At 32.6% G+C, this 22,010-nt stretch overlaps 1 protein-coding gene across 1 annotated transcript; it reads left to right on the top strand.

The window, feature by feature from the left end:
* The first annotated feature begins 451 nt into the window (after positions 1 to 451).
* On the top strand, positions 452 to 9,130 carry LOC110455787. Its single transcript, XM_021506154.1, has 7 exons — positions 452 to 616; positions 2,836 to 2,922; positions 5,438 to 5,560; positions 5,805 to 5,933; positions 7,319 to 7,384; positions 8,454 to 8,526; positions 8,838 to 9,130. Exons 1-6 carry the CDS (start codon positions 535 to 537, stop codon positions 8,495 to 8,497), a joined length of 531 nt encoding a protein of 176 aa, XP_021361829.1. The 5' UTR covers positions 452 to 534; the 3' UTR covers positions 8,498 to 8,526; positions 8,838 to 9,130.
* Positions 9,131 to 22,010: the final 12,880 nt, after the last annotated feature.

Raw genomic sequence — 22,010 nt, 5'->3', positions numbered from 1 at the left:
TTAACTTTTAGGCTTACCCGGGAGTGGAACGTTATCAAGCTGACGACGTGTATTGTATCAACGTCACCTAAAAATAAAAATAAATAAATGGCTTTCATCGTGATTGCAATAATAACTAGAGGCATACTTTATCATAAAAACACGACGGTAAGACAGTTGTTACACAGCCTCACATTTACATATCATTACGAAACCTTTAACACATAGCCATTGTACAACACATGCCACGGGGATATTCTTGACAGTTTTAAGGTACTCTTTATCTATGTTGTGGTATGTTATCAGGCTTTGAATCACACACCGCAGGTAAGGCATATAGAAAACCTAAACATCATGTCTCTTAGCAGTTCAGGTGTACACAGAAAAACTATTATGTTGATATTTCACACGGTTTGTAATGTTGATGTCTAATCATGATAGCGTGCTAATTTGCTATTGTAAAAAAGGGGTTTTCCTGTTAACGTGGCTTACAGCTACACATTAACAAACACAGATATATACATCAAGGATGGGGGCAACATTTGATGACACTCTATGAAGACAATCGACATGGAGAACAGACTGATTATCGTGGCGATTGTCCTTGTTGCATGCGTTTGGCAGATACATGGAAATGGTAGGTAAAGCTTATATTAAATTTAAATATTTGAAAGAAATTAAAGAGCATTAAAAAAGGTGCCACTTATTTTATTTTTTTCAATTTGCAGTGACTGCATTATCTCCATCAAACAGATTTGTACTATCCGGTGCTTTTTGAAGATATTTTTAATGTCTATAAAGCTGTATGATTTTCAACCAGAACAAAACTATTTGAGGAATTATATTTTATTTGTGCAATTTTTATTCAAAATACTTTTTTGTCATTTTAATTTACTGCAAGATATTTCATATGAACATCGGCCTTCTAAATAACTGTAATCACTCGGGCCTTATTAATCCGGCTACCGCTAACCAAGGTCTTACTTATCCTGCTATAACTAAACCAACGTCTTGCTAGTCCTGTTTATCACTAATCGTTAGTCAACAAATCTTTCAATGACTAATCCATAGTCTTGCTAATCTTGCTATCACTAACCCATTGTCTGGCTTATCTATCTATCCCTAACTAAAGTCTTGTTAATCTTTAAATCGCTAATCCATAGTCTTGCTAATCTTGCTATCACTAACCCATTATCTGGCTTATCTATCTACCCCTAACTAAAGTCTTGCTAATATTGCAATCGCTAATCCATAGCCTTGCTAATCTTGCTATTAATAACCCATTGTCTGACTTATCCATCTATCCCTAACTACAGTCTTACTAATCTTGCAATCGCTAATCCATAGTATTGCTAATCTTGCAATCGCTAATCCATAGCCTTGCTAATCTTGCTATCATTAACCCATTGTCTGGCTTATACAGCTATCCCTACCTAAAGTCTTGCTAATCTTGCTATTAATAACCCATTGTCTGACTTCTCCATCTATCCCTAACTAATGTCTTGCTAATCTTGCAATCTCTAATCCATAGTCTTGCTAATCTTGCAATCACTAACCAATTGTCTGGCTTATCCATCTATCCCTAACTAAAGTCTTGCTAATCTTTAAATCGCTAATCCATAGTCTTGCTAATCTTGCAATCACTAACCAATTGTCTGGCTTATCCATCTATCCCTAACTAAAGTCTTGCTAATCTTGCAATCGCTAATCCATAGTCTTGCTAATCTTGCTATCACTAACCCATTGTCTGGCTTATCCATCTATCCCTAACTAAAGTCTTGCTAATCTTGCAATCGCTAATCCATAGTCTTGCTAATCTTGCTATCACTAACCCATTGTCTGGCTTATCCATCNGTTATACATCTATTCCTAACTAGTCTTGCTAATCTTGCAATCGCTAATCCATAGTCTTGCTAATCTTGCTATCATTAACCCATTGTCTGGCTTATCCATCTATCCCTAACTAAAGTCTTGTTAATCTTGCTATCACTAATCGAACGTCTAGCTAATCCAAAGTCTTGCTTATCCGGGTATCATTAATCCAAAACCTCGCTAATCCAAATATCACTTATCAAAAGACTCGCCTATCCAGATATCACTAATAGAAAGTCTCCCTAATAAAAATATCAGTAATCCAAAGTCCTGCTTATCTTGGTATCACTAATCCAAAGTCTTGCTAATCCTTATATCTCTAATCCAAAGTCTTGCTAATCCTTATATCTCTAATCCAAAGTCTTGATAATCCTAATATCACTTATCCAAAATCTTGCTAATCCTTATATCTCTAATCCAAATTCTTGCTAATCCTAATATCACTTCTCCAAAGTCTCTCTCATCCAGCTTATCATCTGGCTACAAACATGGCTTACTTATGTGCTAGGATGGAAGGTGTCTGGATTATCGAGAACTCACTCTAATTTAATTGTTTCGTTTTGCTTTGATGATTCATTGATCTATTGCTTTCCGTCTGTCGGACTTATTTTTGTTTTTTGTTTTTTTGTAAACTTTCTGTGATGAAATCATTTGTCTTTGCCATCATCAGATATTGGATAGCTTTTGAAACAAAATTATGAAATGTTATATTCTCGACTTATCATTGAAATTTGGTATTTATACTGTCGATTAATTTATTCATTACATTATTAAAGTTCGGAAATGATTCTTTCCTTGTTTTTCATCAACTTCGTTATTCTCACTAATTATTTTGCGTTCAATAAGCCTACAGCTTCACGTTTGAGATTTCATTAATCCAAATGTGAATACCTGATTAACTTAATTCGTTATTTCTTCCATTTCTTATCATAACACGAAACCAGACTCGCTAACATATGAACAGTATGACGCTTCCCATTACAGCCCTAGGTAAACTTGACAACGAAGACGGGTCACAGAACGAAGCAGGCGACACATATGGAATAGTGAGGCGGGCCACAAACCAACTAGGTAAGATTGTCGAAAGAATTGCAAAACTGCAAGGTAGGAACAACCCAGCATACAGATCGGTTAAACTTGTTTTACGACCGTCAACTGACGAGTGTTGTGGTGATGAATTTGTATATGAAAATTTTGCTGATATCTCAGAATTATTTTTTTATTCCATAATACCTACCGAAAAATAGTGTGCACTTTGTATAAATACTTGCCATCCTTTATAATTTCATTTGAACAAATAACCATATTATACACATAGTCAGTTGTTATTAATTTATCGAGGGGAAAAAACGTAATACTGCGCAGTAGTTTATATACATAAATCATTCAACTTATCAGATATAAGCATGTATGAGGGGATGTCACGAACCATCAAGCTTCCTCAATGAAAATGATTGAAACTGCTTCATATGAAATTTTTGTTTGCTTCTATGGTGGATCAATGACACCACTGCTAATATATCAGCCCAATTTTATTGCAATATTGCATTGCGTTACCATGGAAACCAACAAGAAAGAGTGGGGGTCATGACATTTGGTAAAATGTATTAATGTGACTAAGTTCTCCAATTATAATATGTTTTAGTGAGTAAAATTGTGAAGACATCTATAAGAAATAATTGTGTGGGTCTCATTTAAATGATTTTGTCAATTTTATCATTTTCTTGTATTGATTACAATTCACCAAGGTGTTTTTTTAATTATATATTTTTAATTTAGGTCCCTCTTTCAACTATTTTTTTCTTAGCTCTACAACAATAGAATTGTATAAATTATATATATCCGGAATGTACTGTCCCTACTCAATTTGGATCGCGAATAAAATTGAGAAGCCTATGAACAGCGGATCGGGAAACAATGATAATCTAGAGCACTAATTACCATAATTAGGGTGTGAAATTACCTCCCTTTAAGGAGCTCTTCAATAGTAAGAGCATAGGTAGCAGTGTACAGTAGAAATGGCCTGACCCTAAAAATAAAAGGCATGTCTCAGATAAACATGGATAGTGAATTCAACCTGCACAACACACCTACATGTATATACATATTTTTTACAAGACCATTTTCTTTTTCAAAAACTGTTTTCCCCAGATTTGGAACTTGTGAAAACCATGGTTACCACATCAAAAAACACCAAAATATGCAAAAACGCATGATTTTTAACCAAAAAATCTGACCCCCGCAAGTAGTATTTTTTTTCTTAAAACCTGTCTGAAATTAAATATCGCCTACTCGGTAACAGGAGTACCAACGTTTTAGCATAGGTCATTCCGGTGGATTTTTCACAATATTTACATATGTGCTGAGTACAAAAATAGACTACATGAAAAGCTAGCTTTTGTTGTGTAGACACAGATTTTAAATGCCCAAAACTGTAGTCGCAAACCAAATTCGGGATTTTTTTGTTGAAAAATTATGAAGCCCACATAGTCCACTTCATCATGTATATGCCATTTTTAGTGCCGATTTTTTTATGCATGATATATTACAACATGGCCATTGTACGCTACTGTATACTGCTACCATATGGTAGCAGAGTACAGTAGAAATGGCCTGATCCTTAAAATAAAGGGCAAGTCTCAGATAAACATGGATAGTGGATTCATCCTGTACAACACACCTACATATATATATTTATAAACTACAATTTGAATACATTTTTTTAGAAGAATGATTTTTTTTTCAAAAAGTGTTTTCACCAGATTTGGGACTTGTGAAAACCATAGTTACCACATCAAAAAACACAAAAAACGCAAAACAATATGATTTTTAACCTAAAGCTTGAGCCACGCAAGTAATATTTTTTCTTTAAACCTGTCTTGAATTAAACATCAATTACTCGGTAACAGGAATACTCATGTTTTAGCATAGGTCGTTCAACCCGATGTGCAGAGTACAAAAATAGACTACATGAATAGCTAGCTTTTGTTGTGTAGACACAGATTTGTAAATGGCCAAAAGTGTAGTCTCAAACCAAATTCATTTTTTTTTTCAATATGTACCCCACATAGTCCACTTCATCATGTATATACAGTTATCACACATTATTTGATTATTACCTGAACCATACTTGTAAAAGACAATAATAAATCATTCAAATGCAAGCTTAACGTTAACGTTTCAGTGCTCATTATTTTAATATTGGTCAATATTTTATACACATTGTACATATATCAAAATAGTGTGTCAATAAATGAACTCTTTTTACAAATTCTATTATTAGGACGGTATATAATTATAAAATTATATCATACCTAGTGTTTCAACCAGATTTCTACATTATCTTGAATTTCATTTTTGTATTTATTCATCTCATATTTTGCGTTTTCATCATATTAGTCCACAGCACTGATGAAGCTTTATTAAACAAAACGTAAATTTCTGGTACACTAAGTTTAGTATTTTCAATTATTTTTAATTAGAACAAGGAACCAGACTTACTGTTTCATGAATTCAATTTCTACAATCAAAAGGTGTCTATCGACTAACATATGTACAAGCTATGGCGCTTATCTTTACACTCCAGCACCGGGTGCCGTTGACAAAGAAACCAAATTAGACAATGGACAAAAGATTCGGAAGAACGGTAAGGTGAGGCGTGCCACTAAACGAATTAACAAGACTTCTAAAAGAATTGCAAAACGGCAAGGTAAGAACAGTAACCTATCCAACATATAAATGTGTTTACGGACATAAATTCACTGGTAGTTTGGTGATAAAACCTTTGTAGAGGTTCATTCTTATTGGTATTTTAAAATGATCCTTCTAATTTTACTAATTGATTGTATTTATTTGGTTTTCAAACAATGCTTTGTGTATTCCTTATTGTGTTCCACAGCACGGATGAAACTTTATTCAGTTTTTTGCAAATAACGCCTACATTTACATTTCAGCTCTCGAAGAAAACGGCAACGAAAAAAGATCAGAGAATGAACTAGAGGATGGAAAGGAAAGAGGTGGTATAATGAGGCGTGCCAGTAACCTAATGTTCAAGATCGCCGAAAGAATTGTAAAACGTCAAGGTACGTAAGCTAGCTATGTACATCGATTACATTTACACCAACAATATAATCTATAACGCGAACTATTATGTTCAATCAAGTATCAACCTGCTAAAACTTTTTTTTATATTTATTCAACTGAAACGTTAATTATTGTGTGTTTATCAGGTATCACGTTAACTTCTATTGTATGTTTAATCAGCGAAAACGGTAACTATTGTATGTTAATTCAACTAAAACGTTAACTATTGTATGTTAATTGAACAAAAATGTTAACTATTGTATGTTTAATCAGCTTAAACGTTAGCTTTTGTATGTTAATTCAACTTAAACGTAATTATTGTATGTTTAATCAGCTAAAACGTTAACTTTCTATATTTATTCAGCTGAAACGTTAACTAGTGTATGTTAGTTGAACTAAAACGTTAACTATTGTATGTTAATTGAACAAAAATGTTAACTATTGTATGTTTAATCAGCTAAAACGTTAACTTTCTATATTTAGTCAGCTGAAACGTTAACTAGTGTATGTTAGTTCAACTAAAGCGTTTACTATTTTATGTTAAATCAGCTAAACCGGTAACTTTTTATATCTATTCAGCAGAAATGTTAACTAGTGTATGTTAGTTGAACTAAAGCGTTTACTATTTTATGTTAAATCAGCTAAAACGGTACCTTTTTATATCTATTCAGCTGAAATGTTAACTTGTGTATGTTAGTTGAACTAAAACGTTAACTATTTTATGTTAAATCAGCTAACACGTTCACTTTTTTATATTTATTCGGCTGCAACGTTACTTATTGTATATTAGTTAAACTAAAACGTTAAATAGTGTACGTTTAATCAGCATAAACGTTGACTTTTTATATTTATTCAGCTGAAACGTTACTTTTTGTATATTTAATCAGTGAAAACGTTAACTTTTGTTATATTTCTTTAGCTGAAACTTTCACTTTTGTTTATTAAATAAGCTGAAACGTTAACTATTGTATGTTTAATCAGCTAAACAGTTAACTGTTTTATGTTTAATACGATATTACACTAATTACTGTTTGTTATTTAGGTGAAACGTTTAATAATTTGTGTATGTTAAATATAATATCACGCTAATTACTGTATGTTTATTAAGGTACCACGTTTACTATTGTATGTTTGATAAGATAGCACGCTTATTACTGTATGCTTATTAGGGTAAAACGTTGTTGTTCTTTTTTGGGGTGTTTCTTTTGGTTTATTAAATCTTCTGGTATTAAGTTGACTGGTGTATATTTAATAAAATTGAATTAAGTGTTGTATGTTTAATCACGTATAAGGATAACTGGTATATGATTCATCCGGTATAACCATAGCTGTCGTATATGTTATCTGCTTCGGCGTTAATTTTGTATGAAATATTTGTTCATAGCGAAAAAAGCCAAGGACACTGAATCAACCAACGATCGGCGTGAAATACACTTAGCTAAACGTGAAGGTAAAGTTCATCACAAACATCTCAATATCAATAGAATACTGATATTATGTTCATATTACTGTGGCCCCATCTCATTTGCATATAAAAACGACAACATAAATTGTTGCATGAAGAACGTTTCGGTATTTGTTTATTTACATAACTGTTTATATGGAGATCTCAACTAAAACACTCGTTCATAGAAAATTAAAACTTTGTTATTCAAAAATGTTTACAAATTTACAAACGCTTATATAGATATTACGCATTAAATGCATAAATTCTATCCCAACAGAACATCAGATTGTTGTAATTTCAACAGTAATAATCCATTACAATAAACGTACATATATTAGCGGTAGTCTTATTTAAGCACTTTTCTCGCAAAATATTGCGCTAAATTATCAATGCGCCAATAACAATTAACAATGTTGGTGGGTGCGCCAATTCATCATTCCATAAACAAGTTTCTTTTTCATACTTGACTAATAAAGTAGTCTAAGAAGTTATATTATTTTAGAGTATCAGTTTCAAATGAAATATATAAGAATGTATCATTATCTAAGCATGTAATAAAGATTTCTAGAAAACATTCGTGAAAACAATAAAAATAATTCATGTTGACTTACAATCTGTAATATTGACCTTTGTTATTCTGCATAATGCAAAAGAACGCTGTGACGTCATAAGTGACTTTTAACATGAATATGTATACATATTATAATTGTTAGCATGTAATAAAATAATACTTAATATGTCATCTAACGTCGTACATGTCACCAACTTATTGCACCGAAGAGCAGTCCCGAACTTGTATTTAGTTTTCTCTGTGGATATACGGGATACTGGCTTTCCGAAAACCAAAGCTGAAAACACGAGGTTGTTTCCACTGTGCAGTTAATAAAGTGTATAATTTACTATGATAGCTTTGTTTTTCAACATTGAAATTTTTTCAATAATATCATTATTTCAAATCCAGCCTTTACAAATAAAATGTTAGCTAATTAAATCCTTAATCATCGATAGCATTTGACTCTTTACTTAATAATTTCTTCTGTACAACTCATGTGTTTTCTTTAATGTTATAAAGGGAAACGTTCACATCAAGGAGGGAAAAGTGAACGAAGGAAGTGATATTCAGCTTTCGTGTGAACCAGTGGCAGGTAACGTCAACATATACCAGCTTTTGTTTTTGTTGTTATTTTTATAATGTTCACTTTTTACTTTCGATGGTTACAAAATATTACATCTGATTACGAAGATATCTAAACTAAAGTGAAAAGACCGTTTTATTTTATTGCCATTAAAATTTGAAATGACCCTTTTTATGTCTTAAGAGTAGCATCTTTGGTGATTTGAGTTTCCTGCAAATTTACTCGAAAATAAAACAATCATTAGCTTTAAGCAATCTACAGTACTCCTCGAATATTTCTTGAGATAGATATATTTTTTAATTATTCTGTTTGTTTTTCAGTAACACAACTGAGTGAACACAGCACTTAATCGAACACGATGCCAGGGCTTGGTTCGTCATTCACATATCAAGACATTTTCTCTACATTTTTTTTTTAAATCAGGGAAATAAATAATCCTACAATATCCTCAAGATATTTTAACTGTGATGTTTAAAATACGTAGACTTGTTTTAATTATAAACTCTAAGACATATGTTGGATATATGCATATAAAACTTTTCTGTTCCCTCCTTCGAACAACACAATTATGGATTTCTTGCGTTCAATATTCAAGATGATGAAATAAACACTGCATTGAAAAATATCTTATAGTTGTTTATTTGTAAACTGTCATCAATGTAGACGCGGTATGCATTGAGTACAGGACTGAGAGGTAACATACATCTACCTTTATCAAGCTCCGTCGTATAAATTTATATATAATTTGAATGTTATGGTATGTTGTTGGTATCAGGGTAGTAGGTCTGCCAAAGGTCGATCGGCGATGAACAGGTAGATCAGCCGGTTAAAAAGGTCCTCCTATAGTTTTGATGTTCTGGGATCAAATCCTAATCTAGATTTGGTTACACTTCCCCTACACCTACAGTTGATTTATCTACATTGTATATTTATAGTTCTTTGTTTACATTTGTCAGTACAGGATATTGTATAGAAGTTGTTGTTTACATTTTTTCGGTACAGGATAGTGTATAGAAGTTGTTGTTTGCATTTGGCAGTACAGGATATTGTATAGACATTGTTGTTTACATTTGTCATTACAGGATATTGTATAGAAGTTGTAGTTTGCATTTGTCAGTACAGGATATTGTACACAGGCTGTTGTTTACATTTGTCGGTACAGGGAATTGTATAGAAGTTGTTGTTTACATTTGTCGGTACAGGATATTATATAGAAGTTGTAGTTTACATTTGCCAATACAGGATGTTTTATAGAAGTTGTTGTTTACATTTGGCAGTACAGGATATTGTATAGACATTGTTGTTTACATTTGTCAGTACAGGATATTGTATAGAAGTTGTTGTTTACATTTGGCAGTACAGGATATTGTATAGAAATTGTTGTTTGCATTTGTCGGTACAGGATATTGTATAGAAGTTGTTGTTTACATTTGGCAGTACAGGATATTGTATAGACATTGTTGTTTACATTTGTCAGTACAGGATATTATATAGAAGTTGTAGTTTATATTTGTCAATACAGGATATTTTATAGAAGTTGTTTTTTACATTTGTCAGTACAGGATATAGTATAGAAGTTGTAGTTTACATTTGCAAATACAGGATATTTTATAGAAGTTGTTGTTTACATTTGGCAGTACAGGATATTGTATAGAAGTTGTTGTTTACATTTGTCAGTAAATATTATAATAGAAGTTGTCGTATACAGTTGTCCATACAGGATATTTTATAGAAGTTGTTGTTTACATTTGTCAGTACAGGATATAGTATAGAAGTTGTAGTTTACATTTGTCAGTACAGGATATTGTATAGAAGTTGTAGTTTACATTTGTCAGTACAGGATATTGTATAGAAGTTGTTGTTTACATTTGTCAATAAGGAAGATTATTTACACGTAGTTGTTTGCATTTGTTCATACATCGCATGGTACAGACGTTGTTTGGTTTCGTCTATACAGGATATTATATAGAAGTTGTTGTTTACATTTGTCTGTACAGGATATTGTATAGAAGTTGTGGTTTACATTTGTCAGTACAGGATATTATATAGAAGTTGTAGTTTACATTTGGCAGTACAGGATATTATATAGAAGTTGTTGTTTACATTTGACAATAAGGAAGATTATTTACAAGTACTTGTTTGCATTTGTTCATACATAGCATGGGACAGACGTTGTTTGGTTTCGTCTATACAGGATATTATATAGAAGTTGTTGTTTACATTTGCCAGTACAGGATATTATATAGAAGTTGTAGTTTACATTTGGCAGTACAGGATATTATATAGAAGTTGTTGTTTACATTTGTTAGTACAGGATATTGTATAGAAGTTGTGGTTTACATTTGTCAGTACAGGATATTATATAGAAGTTGTAGTTTACATTTGTTGGTACAGGATATTGTATAGAAGTTGTAGTCTACATTTGTCAGTACAGGATATTGTATAGAGGTTGTAGTTTGCATTTGTCAGTACAGGATATTGTACAGCGGCTGTTGTTTACATTTGTCGGTACAGGACATTATATAGAAGTTGTTGTTTACATTTGTTAGTACAGGATATTGTATAGAAGTTGTTGTTTGCATTTGGCAGTACAGGATATTGTATAGAAGTTGTGGTTTACATTTGTCAGTACAGGATATTGTACACAGGCTGTTGTTTACATTTGTCGGTACAGGACATTATATAGAAGTTGTTGTTTACATTTGTTAGTACAGGATATTGTATAGAAGTTGTAGTTTACATTTGCCAGTACAGGATATTATATAGAAGTTGTAGTTTACATTTGTAAGTACAGGATATTGTATAGAAGTTGTGGTTTACATTTGTCAGTACAGGATATTATATAGAAGTTGTAGTTTACATTTGTGGGTACAGGATATTGTATAGAAGTTGCAGTTTACATTTGTCAGTACAGGATATTGCATAGAAGTTGTTGTTTACATTTGTCCATACAGAATATTGTATAGAAGTTGTTGTTTACTTTTGTCAGTACCGGATATTGTATAGAAGTTGTAGTTTGCACTTGTCAGTACAGGATATTGTACAGAGGCTATTGTTTACATTTGTCGGTACAGGGAATTGTATAGAAGTTGTTGTTTACATTTGACAATAAGGAAGATTATTTACAAGTACTTGTTTGCATTTGTTCATACATAGCATGGTACAGACGTTGTTTGGTTTCGTCTATCAATATAACTAACTACAGGATATTGTATAGAAGTTGTTGTTTGCATTTGGCAGTACAGGATATTGTATAGACATTGTTGTTTACATTTGTCGGTACAGGATTTTGTACAGAAGTTGTTGTTTACATTTGGCAGTACAGGATATTATATAGAAGTTGTTGTTTACATTTGACAGTACAGGATATTATATAGAAGTTGTAGTTTACATTTGGCAGTACAGGATATTGTATAGAAATTGTTGTTTGCATTTGTCGGTACAGGATATTGTATAGACGTTGTTGTTTACATTTGTCAGTACAGGATATAGGATATTGTATAGAAGTTGTTGTTTGCATTTGGCTGTACAGGATATTGTATAGACATTGTTGTTTACATTTGTCAGTACAGGATATTGCATAGAAGTTGTTGTTTACATTTGTCTGTACAGGATATTGTATAGAAGTTGTTGTTTACTTTTGTCAGTACCGGATATTGTATAGAAGTTGTAGTTTGCACTTGTCAGTACAGGATATTGTACAGAGGCTATTGTTTACATTTGTCGGTACAGGGAATTGTATAGAAGTTGTTGTTTACATTTGACAATAAGGAAGATTATTTACAAGTACTTGTTTGCATTTGTTCATACATAGCATGGGACAGACGTTGTTTGGTTTCGTCTATCAATATAACTAACTACAGGATATTGTATAGAAGTTGTTGTTTGCATTTGGCAGTACAGGATATTGTATAGAAATTGTTGTTTGCATTTGTCGGTACAGGATATTGTATAGACGTTGTTGTTTACATTTGTCAGTACATGATATTGTATAGAAGTTGTTGTTTACTTTTGTCAGTACCGGATATTGTATAGAAGTTGTAGTTTGCACTTGTCAGTACAGGATATTGTACAGAAGTTGTAGTTTACATTTGTCGGTACAGGATATAGGATATTATATAGAAGTTGTTGTTTACATTTGTTAGTACAGGATATTGTATAGAAGTTGTTGTTTGCATTTGGCTGTACAGGATATTGTATAGACATTGTTGTTTACATTTGTCGGTACAGGGAATTGTATAGAAGTTGTTGTTTACATTTGACAGTACAGGATATTATATAGAAGTTGTAGTTTACATTTGCCAATACAGGATATTTTATAGAAGTTGTTGTTTACATTTGGCAATACAGGATATTATATAGAAGTTGTTGTTTACATTTGACAATAAGGAAGATTATTTACAAGTAGTTTTTACATTTGTCAGTACAGGATATTGCATAGAAGTTGTTGTTTACATTTGTCTGTACAGGATATTGTATAGAAGTTGTGGTTTACATTTGTCAGTACAGGATATTATATAGAAGTTGTTGTTTACATTTGTCGGTACAGGATATTGCATAGAAGTTGTTGTTTACATTTGTCAATAAGGAAGATTATTTACAAGTAGTTGTTTGCATTTGTTCATACATAGCATGGTACAGACGTTGTTTGGTTTCGTCTATCAATATAACTAACAGTCTATGTATGTAGTTGTTTTATGTGTCTATTATAAACATTATGTATTAGTACTTGTTAATATGAATTTATGATTACCAATACATGAATATGACCAGAGAATACCAAAATGACAACAAAACCTTAATTCAAACTAAAAAACCGAGCAAACAAGGGTAAAATATGAATAAGAAAACAACCATAGCGACCGTTGAAGAACAACGAAGAGAGGACCAGGTGTGGAGAGTAAGCACGTCTGCGTCGGCGACAACACCCGCAATTTAAATCTAGGTCAAATCCAAGTAATGTCACACCTCCTGCTAATGAAACGCAGCGCTGTGAGCCATTCATTCTCGGATGAAACAAAAAGGTGAGGGCCAATCATTAACTGATAAACAATAAGTGTAGATCTTTATAGAAAAGAAGTACGATATAACCAACAAAAGAACAAAAACAACCAACAACTCAATCAGTTACATAATAGCATAGCCCTTCACTTTTGGGGTGTCAATTCCGTTATCGATTTTGTTTTTATTATTATTCATGGGTTCAAAATATGCTAGCTAATAAATGATTATAACTAAACGTACCACGGTGTATTTGCCAATTGGTGTTAACGAAATGATATACATCAAATCGGGATGGCATGTGTCTACTTTAAATAGGTTTGGACCGGAATCTATCTGAAGGTTAACCTAGGAAGGTATATAGGAAATATATGTGTGTTTGCCATTATGATATACAGAGCTATTCCAGACGTCATGTAAACACATCGCCCTCTCCTTTTCCCTTTCCCAAAGATGTAACTAATCAAATAGTTCACTTGAAAACAAAACACCAATCCAATGCTTAGTCTTTATTAACATTAAAATTGCATTCCAGATTTATCAAAGGTTTTGTCTTCTATGGAAGCTTTTTGAGACGCTATCTGCAAATAAACAAACAATTCATTATTTTAGTTATTTTGCAAGCTCAAACTGAAATTAATGAACAACATTATCAACACACAAAAACAAGATCGGTGTCTCAAAGTCGATACGGAATGATAAAAAGAAGTAAGGAATTGAGAAAATACCAAACCAAAAGGAACGAAATCGATCAAACACCGGAAGAGGAAATATTTCCGCCACAAGGAAAAACGCTTCCTGCGACCACAGATGGATGTACGATAAGTTGCGAATGTAGTTTGTTAGCGTCAGGAGGATGCTATTTTAACGTTTAAAGTAAAAACGTAGTACTGGTTCGGTGCATTTCATAAACTCACAACATTCAAACGTGTATTGAGAGACCACCTAGAGTAAGTCCAATCCGTGAACTCTTAATACAAGTGGTCCCTTAGTACATGTTCAATTCACATTTTAATAAATGGGGAACAGTAACTCAATTGTTTCCGTAATAGAGGTGGACGCACGAACAGGTTTGTGTTATAAATATTCATTAAAGCTTTTCTCATGCTGGGGGCAAAACAGTGTTTTATCTGTAGTTTCAGTTATTGGCAGTGGAACAGGGATCCTTAAGGTCGATAGGTGACAAAATCCTCATTAACTTCTTTTGAGTTTGAATCAGCATATTGTTTCTATCAATTTTCATCGCCATCAGCATCGACTGTTTCGACTCATCTTTAATGTGAAGAACGTGTTATTTAAATGCTAGAAACTTTAATTGTATACAAAGAGACCACAAACACAATACATTCTTTATATTAAACAAACTGATAAATGTCGCTCAAATTATATTTTGGACTTTTTGTCAATCCGACCTTTTCAAAATATAAACTGTCGATCGGTGTTTCGGGCTGCGATTCCTGCAGCTTAACACTTTATTGCCATTTAAGTTAAATGATGTGCTGATTTATAAATACGTCAAATCATGCACAATGTCAAGTTTCGTAAGATTACCAAATTATGCCGAAATCAAACTTGTTTACAGTGGGGAACATGTATACGTTACCTTCACCCTACGTAAACTTTTGATGCCGACGGTCTGACTCTCCTTCCATTCAGCATCGTTGAAAGGCCGGTGTTACCAGTCGGCCGTTGGCTAAGAATGACTCGGGATAGGCTCCCAGTGGCTTTTCCCTGGTTCCTATACCCGTAGATTCGGTTAGTCATCATGTCACCAAGATCATATTGACGGTAAGGATTGACGCCATTAACGCAGTGTGGTCCAACGCAGTTGGGCATGCAGGCCCCATTAGCGCAAGGATCAACATTACCGCAATATGGTCCAACGCAGTTGGGCATGCAGGCCCCATTAGCGCAAGGATCAACAACATTACCGCAATATGGTCCAACACAATTGGGCATACAGTTTCCTCCCTGGCAATTATCAGTGATGCCTGTAGTCCTGTAGCCACGTTATCCCATTTGGTACATGTAAGTGGCTCTCACCGTGACCAGACAGACTAGAACTACCGCCACGAAGGACAACATTGTTGCTTTAGACCTGGCAAGAAAGCAATACTACATCTGTCAACATAACCGAATAAGTGAGTGTTTTTGCCACATTAAGGTATGTGATGATGAGGAGTGAGGCTTGGAAATGCTTTGAACATTGATGTTAACACTCTATTATCTACTTTATCTACTCAATGGGGCAGCTTTTGCGATTGTGTAAAAAGGTAGGGAAGGACAAAATAGGTTTCCATAAGAAGTTTTAAAAAAATTGTTGACAGTTACACAGCATTCCTTAATCTAATTGCTGATGACAAAATATATGACATGTGTTTTTTAAAGGAATAAAACAGTTTAAAGTTTGTTTGAGTATTCATTTGTTTTTTTCTTGTAAGTTGATATTCATTTGAAATAACAAAATCACAAATAAAATCAAATACGCGTTTACGTTTCGATCTGGATTTCAATGCCTCTCAAGAAGAATTGTCAAAATTGTTGAAGGATGAACTACTGCAAAAGACCATATTGGATGATAATAAATTAAATATCAATCCAATCATGACTCTGAAGCGATGTACAATTAAACGACAGCAGATCTTTTTAAATAAAATTAAATGCTAAATAAGTTCTAAAACAATATATAAAAAGTGGAAAAAAAAACTCTTAAGACATTATTCTAACTGTCCAAATAAGGAAAACACATAATGACGTCATTATTGAAAATATACCTAAATTGAAGATCAAACGCAAAATTTGTCAAGATTTATTGTAAAACACAAAAAGCATTCATTGGGCTGTTTTCGATTCAGAGGTACAATTATGTTATGATTAACAGGGCTGCATCGCATCGCTCGCTTTTTTTCGTATTATTATATTTGTTGTAATTTACTTTTACATTTCAATCATAGATATTATTAATACTTTACCTTATCTTTATGCAGCATTCATGGATATAACTTATTTACTGTAAATTTAGCCTTTTTGGTCGATTTCGTATACTTTAGTTTCGTAATTTGACATTACACGTAAAGTGACATACCTTGATATCAAATTGATAATTACTTACCTTAGTAATAGAGACATAGTTATTTATCTGTATATCATATATTGAGCTATCTTGATGTCAAAGATAAAGTTACTTATTGAGCTATCTTGATATTAAAGATAAAGTTACTTATCTTAATATATATTTGGTGATATACATCAATATTACAGATAAAGTTACTTAATAGTATTTATCTAGTGACTGAACTCAATATTACACAGAAAGTTACGTGATATTTCATATTTAGATACTAATCTCAAAATTAAAGATGTATAGATATTTTTTGAATATTTTACATTCAGTGACTTCCCTTAATGTTAAATATACAGCAATCTGATTAAAAACAGATATTTGATTCCACTCCCGATTCTCCTCGTTCGCCTGGTACGTAGAGTATCGGGAGTGGAATCAAAGATCTTGTTTTAATCCGATTGAATATACAATTGCTTGATATTATAAATTTAGTGACTTACCTCAATATCAAAGATTCAGTTATTAATCATTGTACATATAGTGACTAAACTCGATACTAAACATAAAGCACGTGGTTGTTTTATATCTAGTGACGTGTCTCAATATTTAAGATACATTCTTTATCTAGTGACTTACCAAAATATTAAAGATACAGTACAGTTACCTGATATGATATTTCCCGCTTGCAGGACATATTGTAGGTAAACATTATTGAGGTTAGGTTTAATCATGCAAGTATCGTGCTGTTGAGACATAATGTATAGCTTGAAACTCGAAGAAGAAGAAAAAGCCTTATACAGATGTTAGACTTTTTGTTGAACATGTAGGTATTACGGCGTCAATTAATCGTTTAATCCGTTAGAATTTACTAACCTCATTAATTATCAGTAAATATACACAAATCACATCAGTTGGCAAACTTAGCATGAGTCGGATGTGCATACGGAATTTGGTTGAAATATCTGCACAATATCTACAGCAATTATCACACGAAAACCAAAGTGTGCCCGAGATGGGTGAAAGGACAGAGCAACACAAATATTTTTTATCAAATTTGAAGGAATTTGGCTAATATTTGCTATAGTTATTAAGCGGAAACTGCAGATAATGACGTTTTTCGTTAATCAAGGGCCATAACTCCGCCAAATAAAGTCCGCTGAAAGTTGCCATCGAACTTGGCAGAGCCCTTAAGACTTTTAACCCTGTTACCAAGTTTGAAGAAAATCGGTTAGCATTTGTTACAGTTATTGCACGGAAACTAAGCGTGACAGACAGACGGACAAACCCCAATTAATATCCCCCGTGTCGATGAAAGCGGGGGATAATAATATGTTCAGTAGCTAATCTCAATATTAAAGATACAATTTCTTGATACTGTATATCAAGTGACTTACAGAAATATAAATGATACAGTGTTTGGTTATTATATATTTAGCGACAAGCCTCACTATTAAAGAAACTGTTAGTTATATTGGTATTATAGATTTTGGTGACTTAACCTTAATATTAAAGATATAAGTATTTATATCGGAGCCATGGACAGAGCGTCTTCAATTGGATGTTGAATGTATTGCTATATTGACGGTGTTTCAATTTATAAGCGTAGTGACTTACCTTTAAATCATAAAGTGACTTACATGAACCTTGAATAGTGCATCAATACAGGTGACTTACCCTGAGTGGTATATCTGCTATGTACGGCGAATCCTTGTCAAATGTTCAATCAAGAACAACAACGTGTCTCCTTATATTGTTTCTAGAAGGAAAATCATGATCAATTATTCTACAATTGATGACCAATCAAAAAAAGTCTGCATAGATATTTTGTATAATTCTGTAATAGTCCATCATAATAAATTGAACGGCTGCAATAAAATTGATGCATATCACTGTTCCTTTAAACAAAAGGTAACATTATTTCTCAACAACGAAACAATCTGGACAAGGTGTTCGAAGTTTGGTTAGATTAAAAGTCCCTTTACGCAAATTTTCAAAATGAATTTTAGGGATATAACTGAAAATTGACAATGACTTTTCTTTTACTTTAGAGGTCGTGTTAAATTACTATATGTAAAATATTTTTTTTATTTTGTTTTATTTCAAACGGTTTTTTATACAAACGTTGTGTTAATAAGTCTTCAAGCTGCTAATGCTTTTGATTTTAGAGCCCTGTATCATTTCCGATTTGATGTATCACCATAAGAAGATGGGCGATATATACTTTATGCAAACTTCACTAAACGACATTCTGAGACATTTGGTTCTTATCATATAAATGACGAAGCTGAATGTCAATGTACTGTTAAAAAACGATCATCGTGTTTCGTTAAGTATAGTATTAATGTTCGGGTATATTTCGACACATGAAAATGATAACATCGCAAGATTTAAACGGATTACTTCCATTACAGCATGACCACCATACTACTTTTGGGTTTTTTCTTTGTAACTTTGATATAATTCTGAATATAACAAGACATTGGGAATAATTACATCATACTCAGTCGGTATCCTGACTTGATTAACATCGGAGATTTTATATCAAAATTGAACAGATAACTCTCATAGAATTAAACATAATCTTCATACTAATACTATTGTTTTTCTTTTACAAATATTTTCAGAATTCCTACAGTTTTTGATTCACAACCACATGCTTACTGAGCCAGAAAATTTCGAGTTCCTGACAATTCCAATTTTTCGGGAATATCGAGTTTTGCCGTCGTTTTGACTCTCCGCTAGCTCCGAGATCCCCTTCAACGTCGCCAGATTTGTTGTCCGTAACCTTTCGTCTTTAAAAGTTATATGACTGTGGATACACATTTATGATGCAATTACTATTTACAATATTAATAATACACATGTACTTAATAAACTGTAAATATAATAATAATTAAGATAATACTACAACAAATAACTCTAAAAATTAGTTGTGAATTTGTAACGTAATAAGGGGATATGCAAATACCTTCCCCCTTTCGCTGTATTCTACATATTTCTTGGAAAACATTAGACATGGACATGTATGCTATTGATTTTGAGTACCACTGCCGAGTCCTAAAGGGACGAAATGACCATATGGTGCAGTATACCGTTAACCTTGTTAGTATTCTGCATGTACAAATAGGTGCTTCCCTTTTCGTTTGGTTTTATTGGGTGATCATTGTATTTCACTATATATCACGTATAAAGACTCTATTATAGTTCACGATATTTAAGATAGTGTACGACCTTCTTGGATTAAATACCAGGGCAGATCATAACGGGTGTCGCCTGTCGTATAGGAACTTCGTATACGCACATGGGTTGGAATTCCGTCTATTTTCAGATTCACGATGTTTTCCCTTTCGTTTTGGTGTCTCCGTAGATGTTCTTGTATTTGTATAGAATAAATGTTGTTTGTCTATTGACGATGTGGCCCATTTTTCTACTCCTATTTCGTACAACTTATTATTTAGAGCTTGTTGTAATGATAATTAATATTTATATTAATTGCCTACTCCAATAAGAATGATAAATCATACTACACATTATCGGTATGTCATTACAGTTCCTTAAACATGTGCTCTTGATGTCATTTCTGAGATTTATATGCAAATCAAATATATGAAGTGTTTGGTTATTCATATACTGTAAATTTCACTGAGAATTAATATGGCAAAATTGTTGTTTTTGTCTAGTAATAATGCTACATACTGCAGTGTGTTTGTGAAAAAAGCAGTAAACTAATATTGCAATATTAAATAAATAAGGTGATCCAACATTCCTCATGTCGAATTATGTGGCCCATTATGATAGTATTGCCACTAGTAATCCTTGAAGGACGAAACAGCTGTATGGTGCAGTGTATTTATGGCATACTGCATCTATTACCTAATGTTAAAGGGGCAGTCGCTTGTGTGTCTGCTACGTTCATCTTTTAACTAAATGTTCAGGAGTTTAAGCATAGTAATGAAATATCTATTACAGAGATAATGTTAGGATTGAAACCATATCATCCATATTAAGCTTGGTTTGATAAGTTCCAAAACTAATATAATTATTTTATATTTATCATCGTAGCTTGTTAAATTATGCTCAGTTTCCGTATTTTCTATGGAAAACATTATAGATAAACTTTGAATACAATACGATGTGATATATTGTTATATTCCCTTCGAGTGATATGACAATGGAACATCTGCGAATTAAGTCGATCAATCGTCTTTTAGGTTCCCAATGGTAGTAAGGTTCCCAATGGTAGCATGGTTCCCCAGTACTGATACCAACCTGATGGTAGTAATAAAATAATAAAAATCAAATTATAAGATTTTTGATAGCTGAATACTTTGTTTTGATTAATGAACGACAGGCAAGACATCTACATATTTTTATCAGGTGGGTCTATCAGTATACATCAATATTCATAGCTGCGTACACTATCTATCAATCAAACCGAAGGTTAATGTGAGCAACGTGTTTTTAAAGCTTGAAATACAACCGTTGCACTTTAGATTTAAGTGAGAAAAATATGGTCACTTATTCACTGTCATCTTACAGAAAAATATACTTACCAAATTAATACTATGCAAATCTAGAGACCTTAAACATAATCTATGTCTTTAGCGTATTTTCAGTGAAAGGATTAATATCAATCTGTAAATGTGGAAACTTGTTTTTGTTTTGGATGCGTTGAGAACTTAAAGAAAACGTATGTAATGCTATCACGCTTTTACCTCTAGGTATTTATGTCGGATTGTGATCATGTCAGTATTCGTAATTTTTGTCCGTTTACTACTGATTTTGTAAAGATGTATGTTTTGTCAAATAACCTGTACGCGTTATAAAAATTGCTTGTTTGTTTAGATTACGACTGTTTATGATGTAAAATATATTTCTTCTGTAAAATCATCTGTTCGTTTAGTTATATTGTTTAATTCGTTCTTATCAAAGTTATGATTGTTATGTAAAAACTTGTGATGTAAAATGCTTATTTCATCCCTTGGAGAGAATTTGCTCTGTCTATGTGGCTGCTCATACGTATAGGTGCCTGCTACAGATGGTAAATCCAACATTATTTGACCGAATGCTTTCCTAAGAAACTTGAATATAAGTTAAAAAGATAGCATAAATGTCAGCAAGGAGACATGTTAAATTATTTAAGAAAATACAACCCGCGTACTTTTTACAAAACGTTTAAGAAACGTAAACAAAATTTAAATGTGGATTTAAATGTAGATTTTTACCATCACTTTTATTCATTGGGATCTGGTGAGCATGCGATAGACAGGGACATATCCGACTATCTTAATAATTATGACGTGAAGTCGGAGGATCTACTTCCTCATGAACTAGATATAGAAATAACTGAGATGGAGATTCTGGCTGCTATTAAAAAAACTTAAAGCTAACAAAGCTTGTGGACAAGATGGAATTTTTAATGAATATT

This window comes from Mizuhopecten yessoensis, unplaced genomic scaffold (genome assembly GCF_002113885.1).
Source record: "Mizuhopecten yessoensis strain PY_sf001 unplaced genomic scaffold, ASM211388v2 scaffold965, whole genome shotgun sequence".
NCBI lineage: Eukaryota > Metazoa > Mollusca > Bivalvia > Pectinida > Pectinidae > Mizuhopecten > Mizuhopecten yessoensis.
The sequence above is the reverse complement of the archived record's forward strand: the minus strand, read 5'-3'. Positions and strand labels throughout refer to the sequence as shown.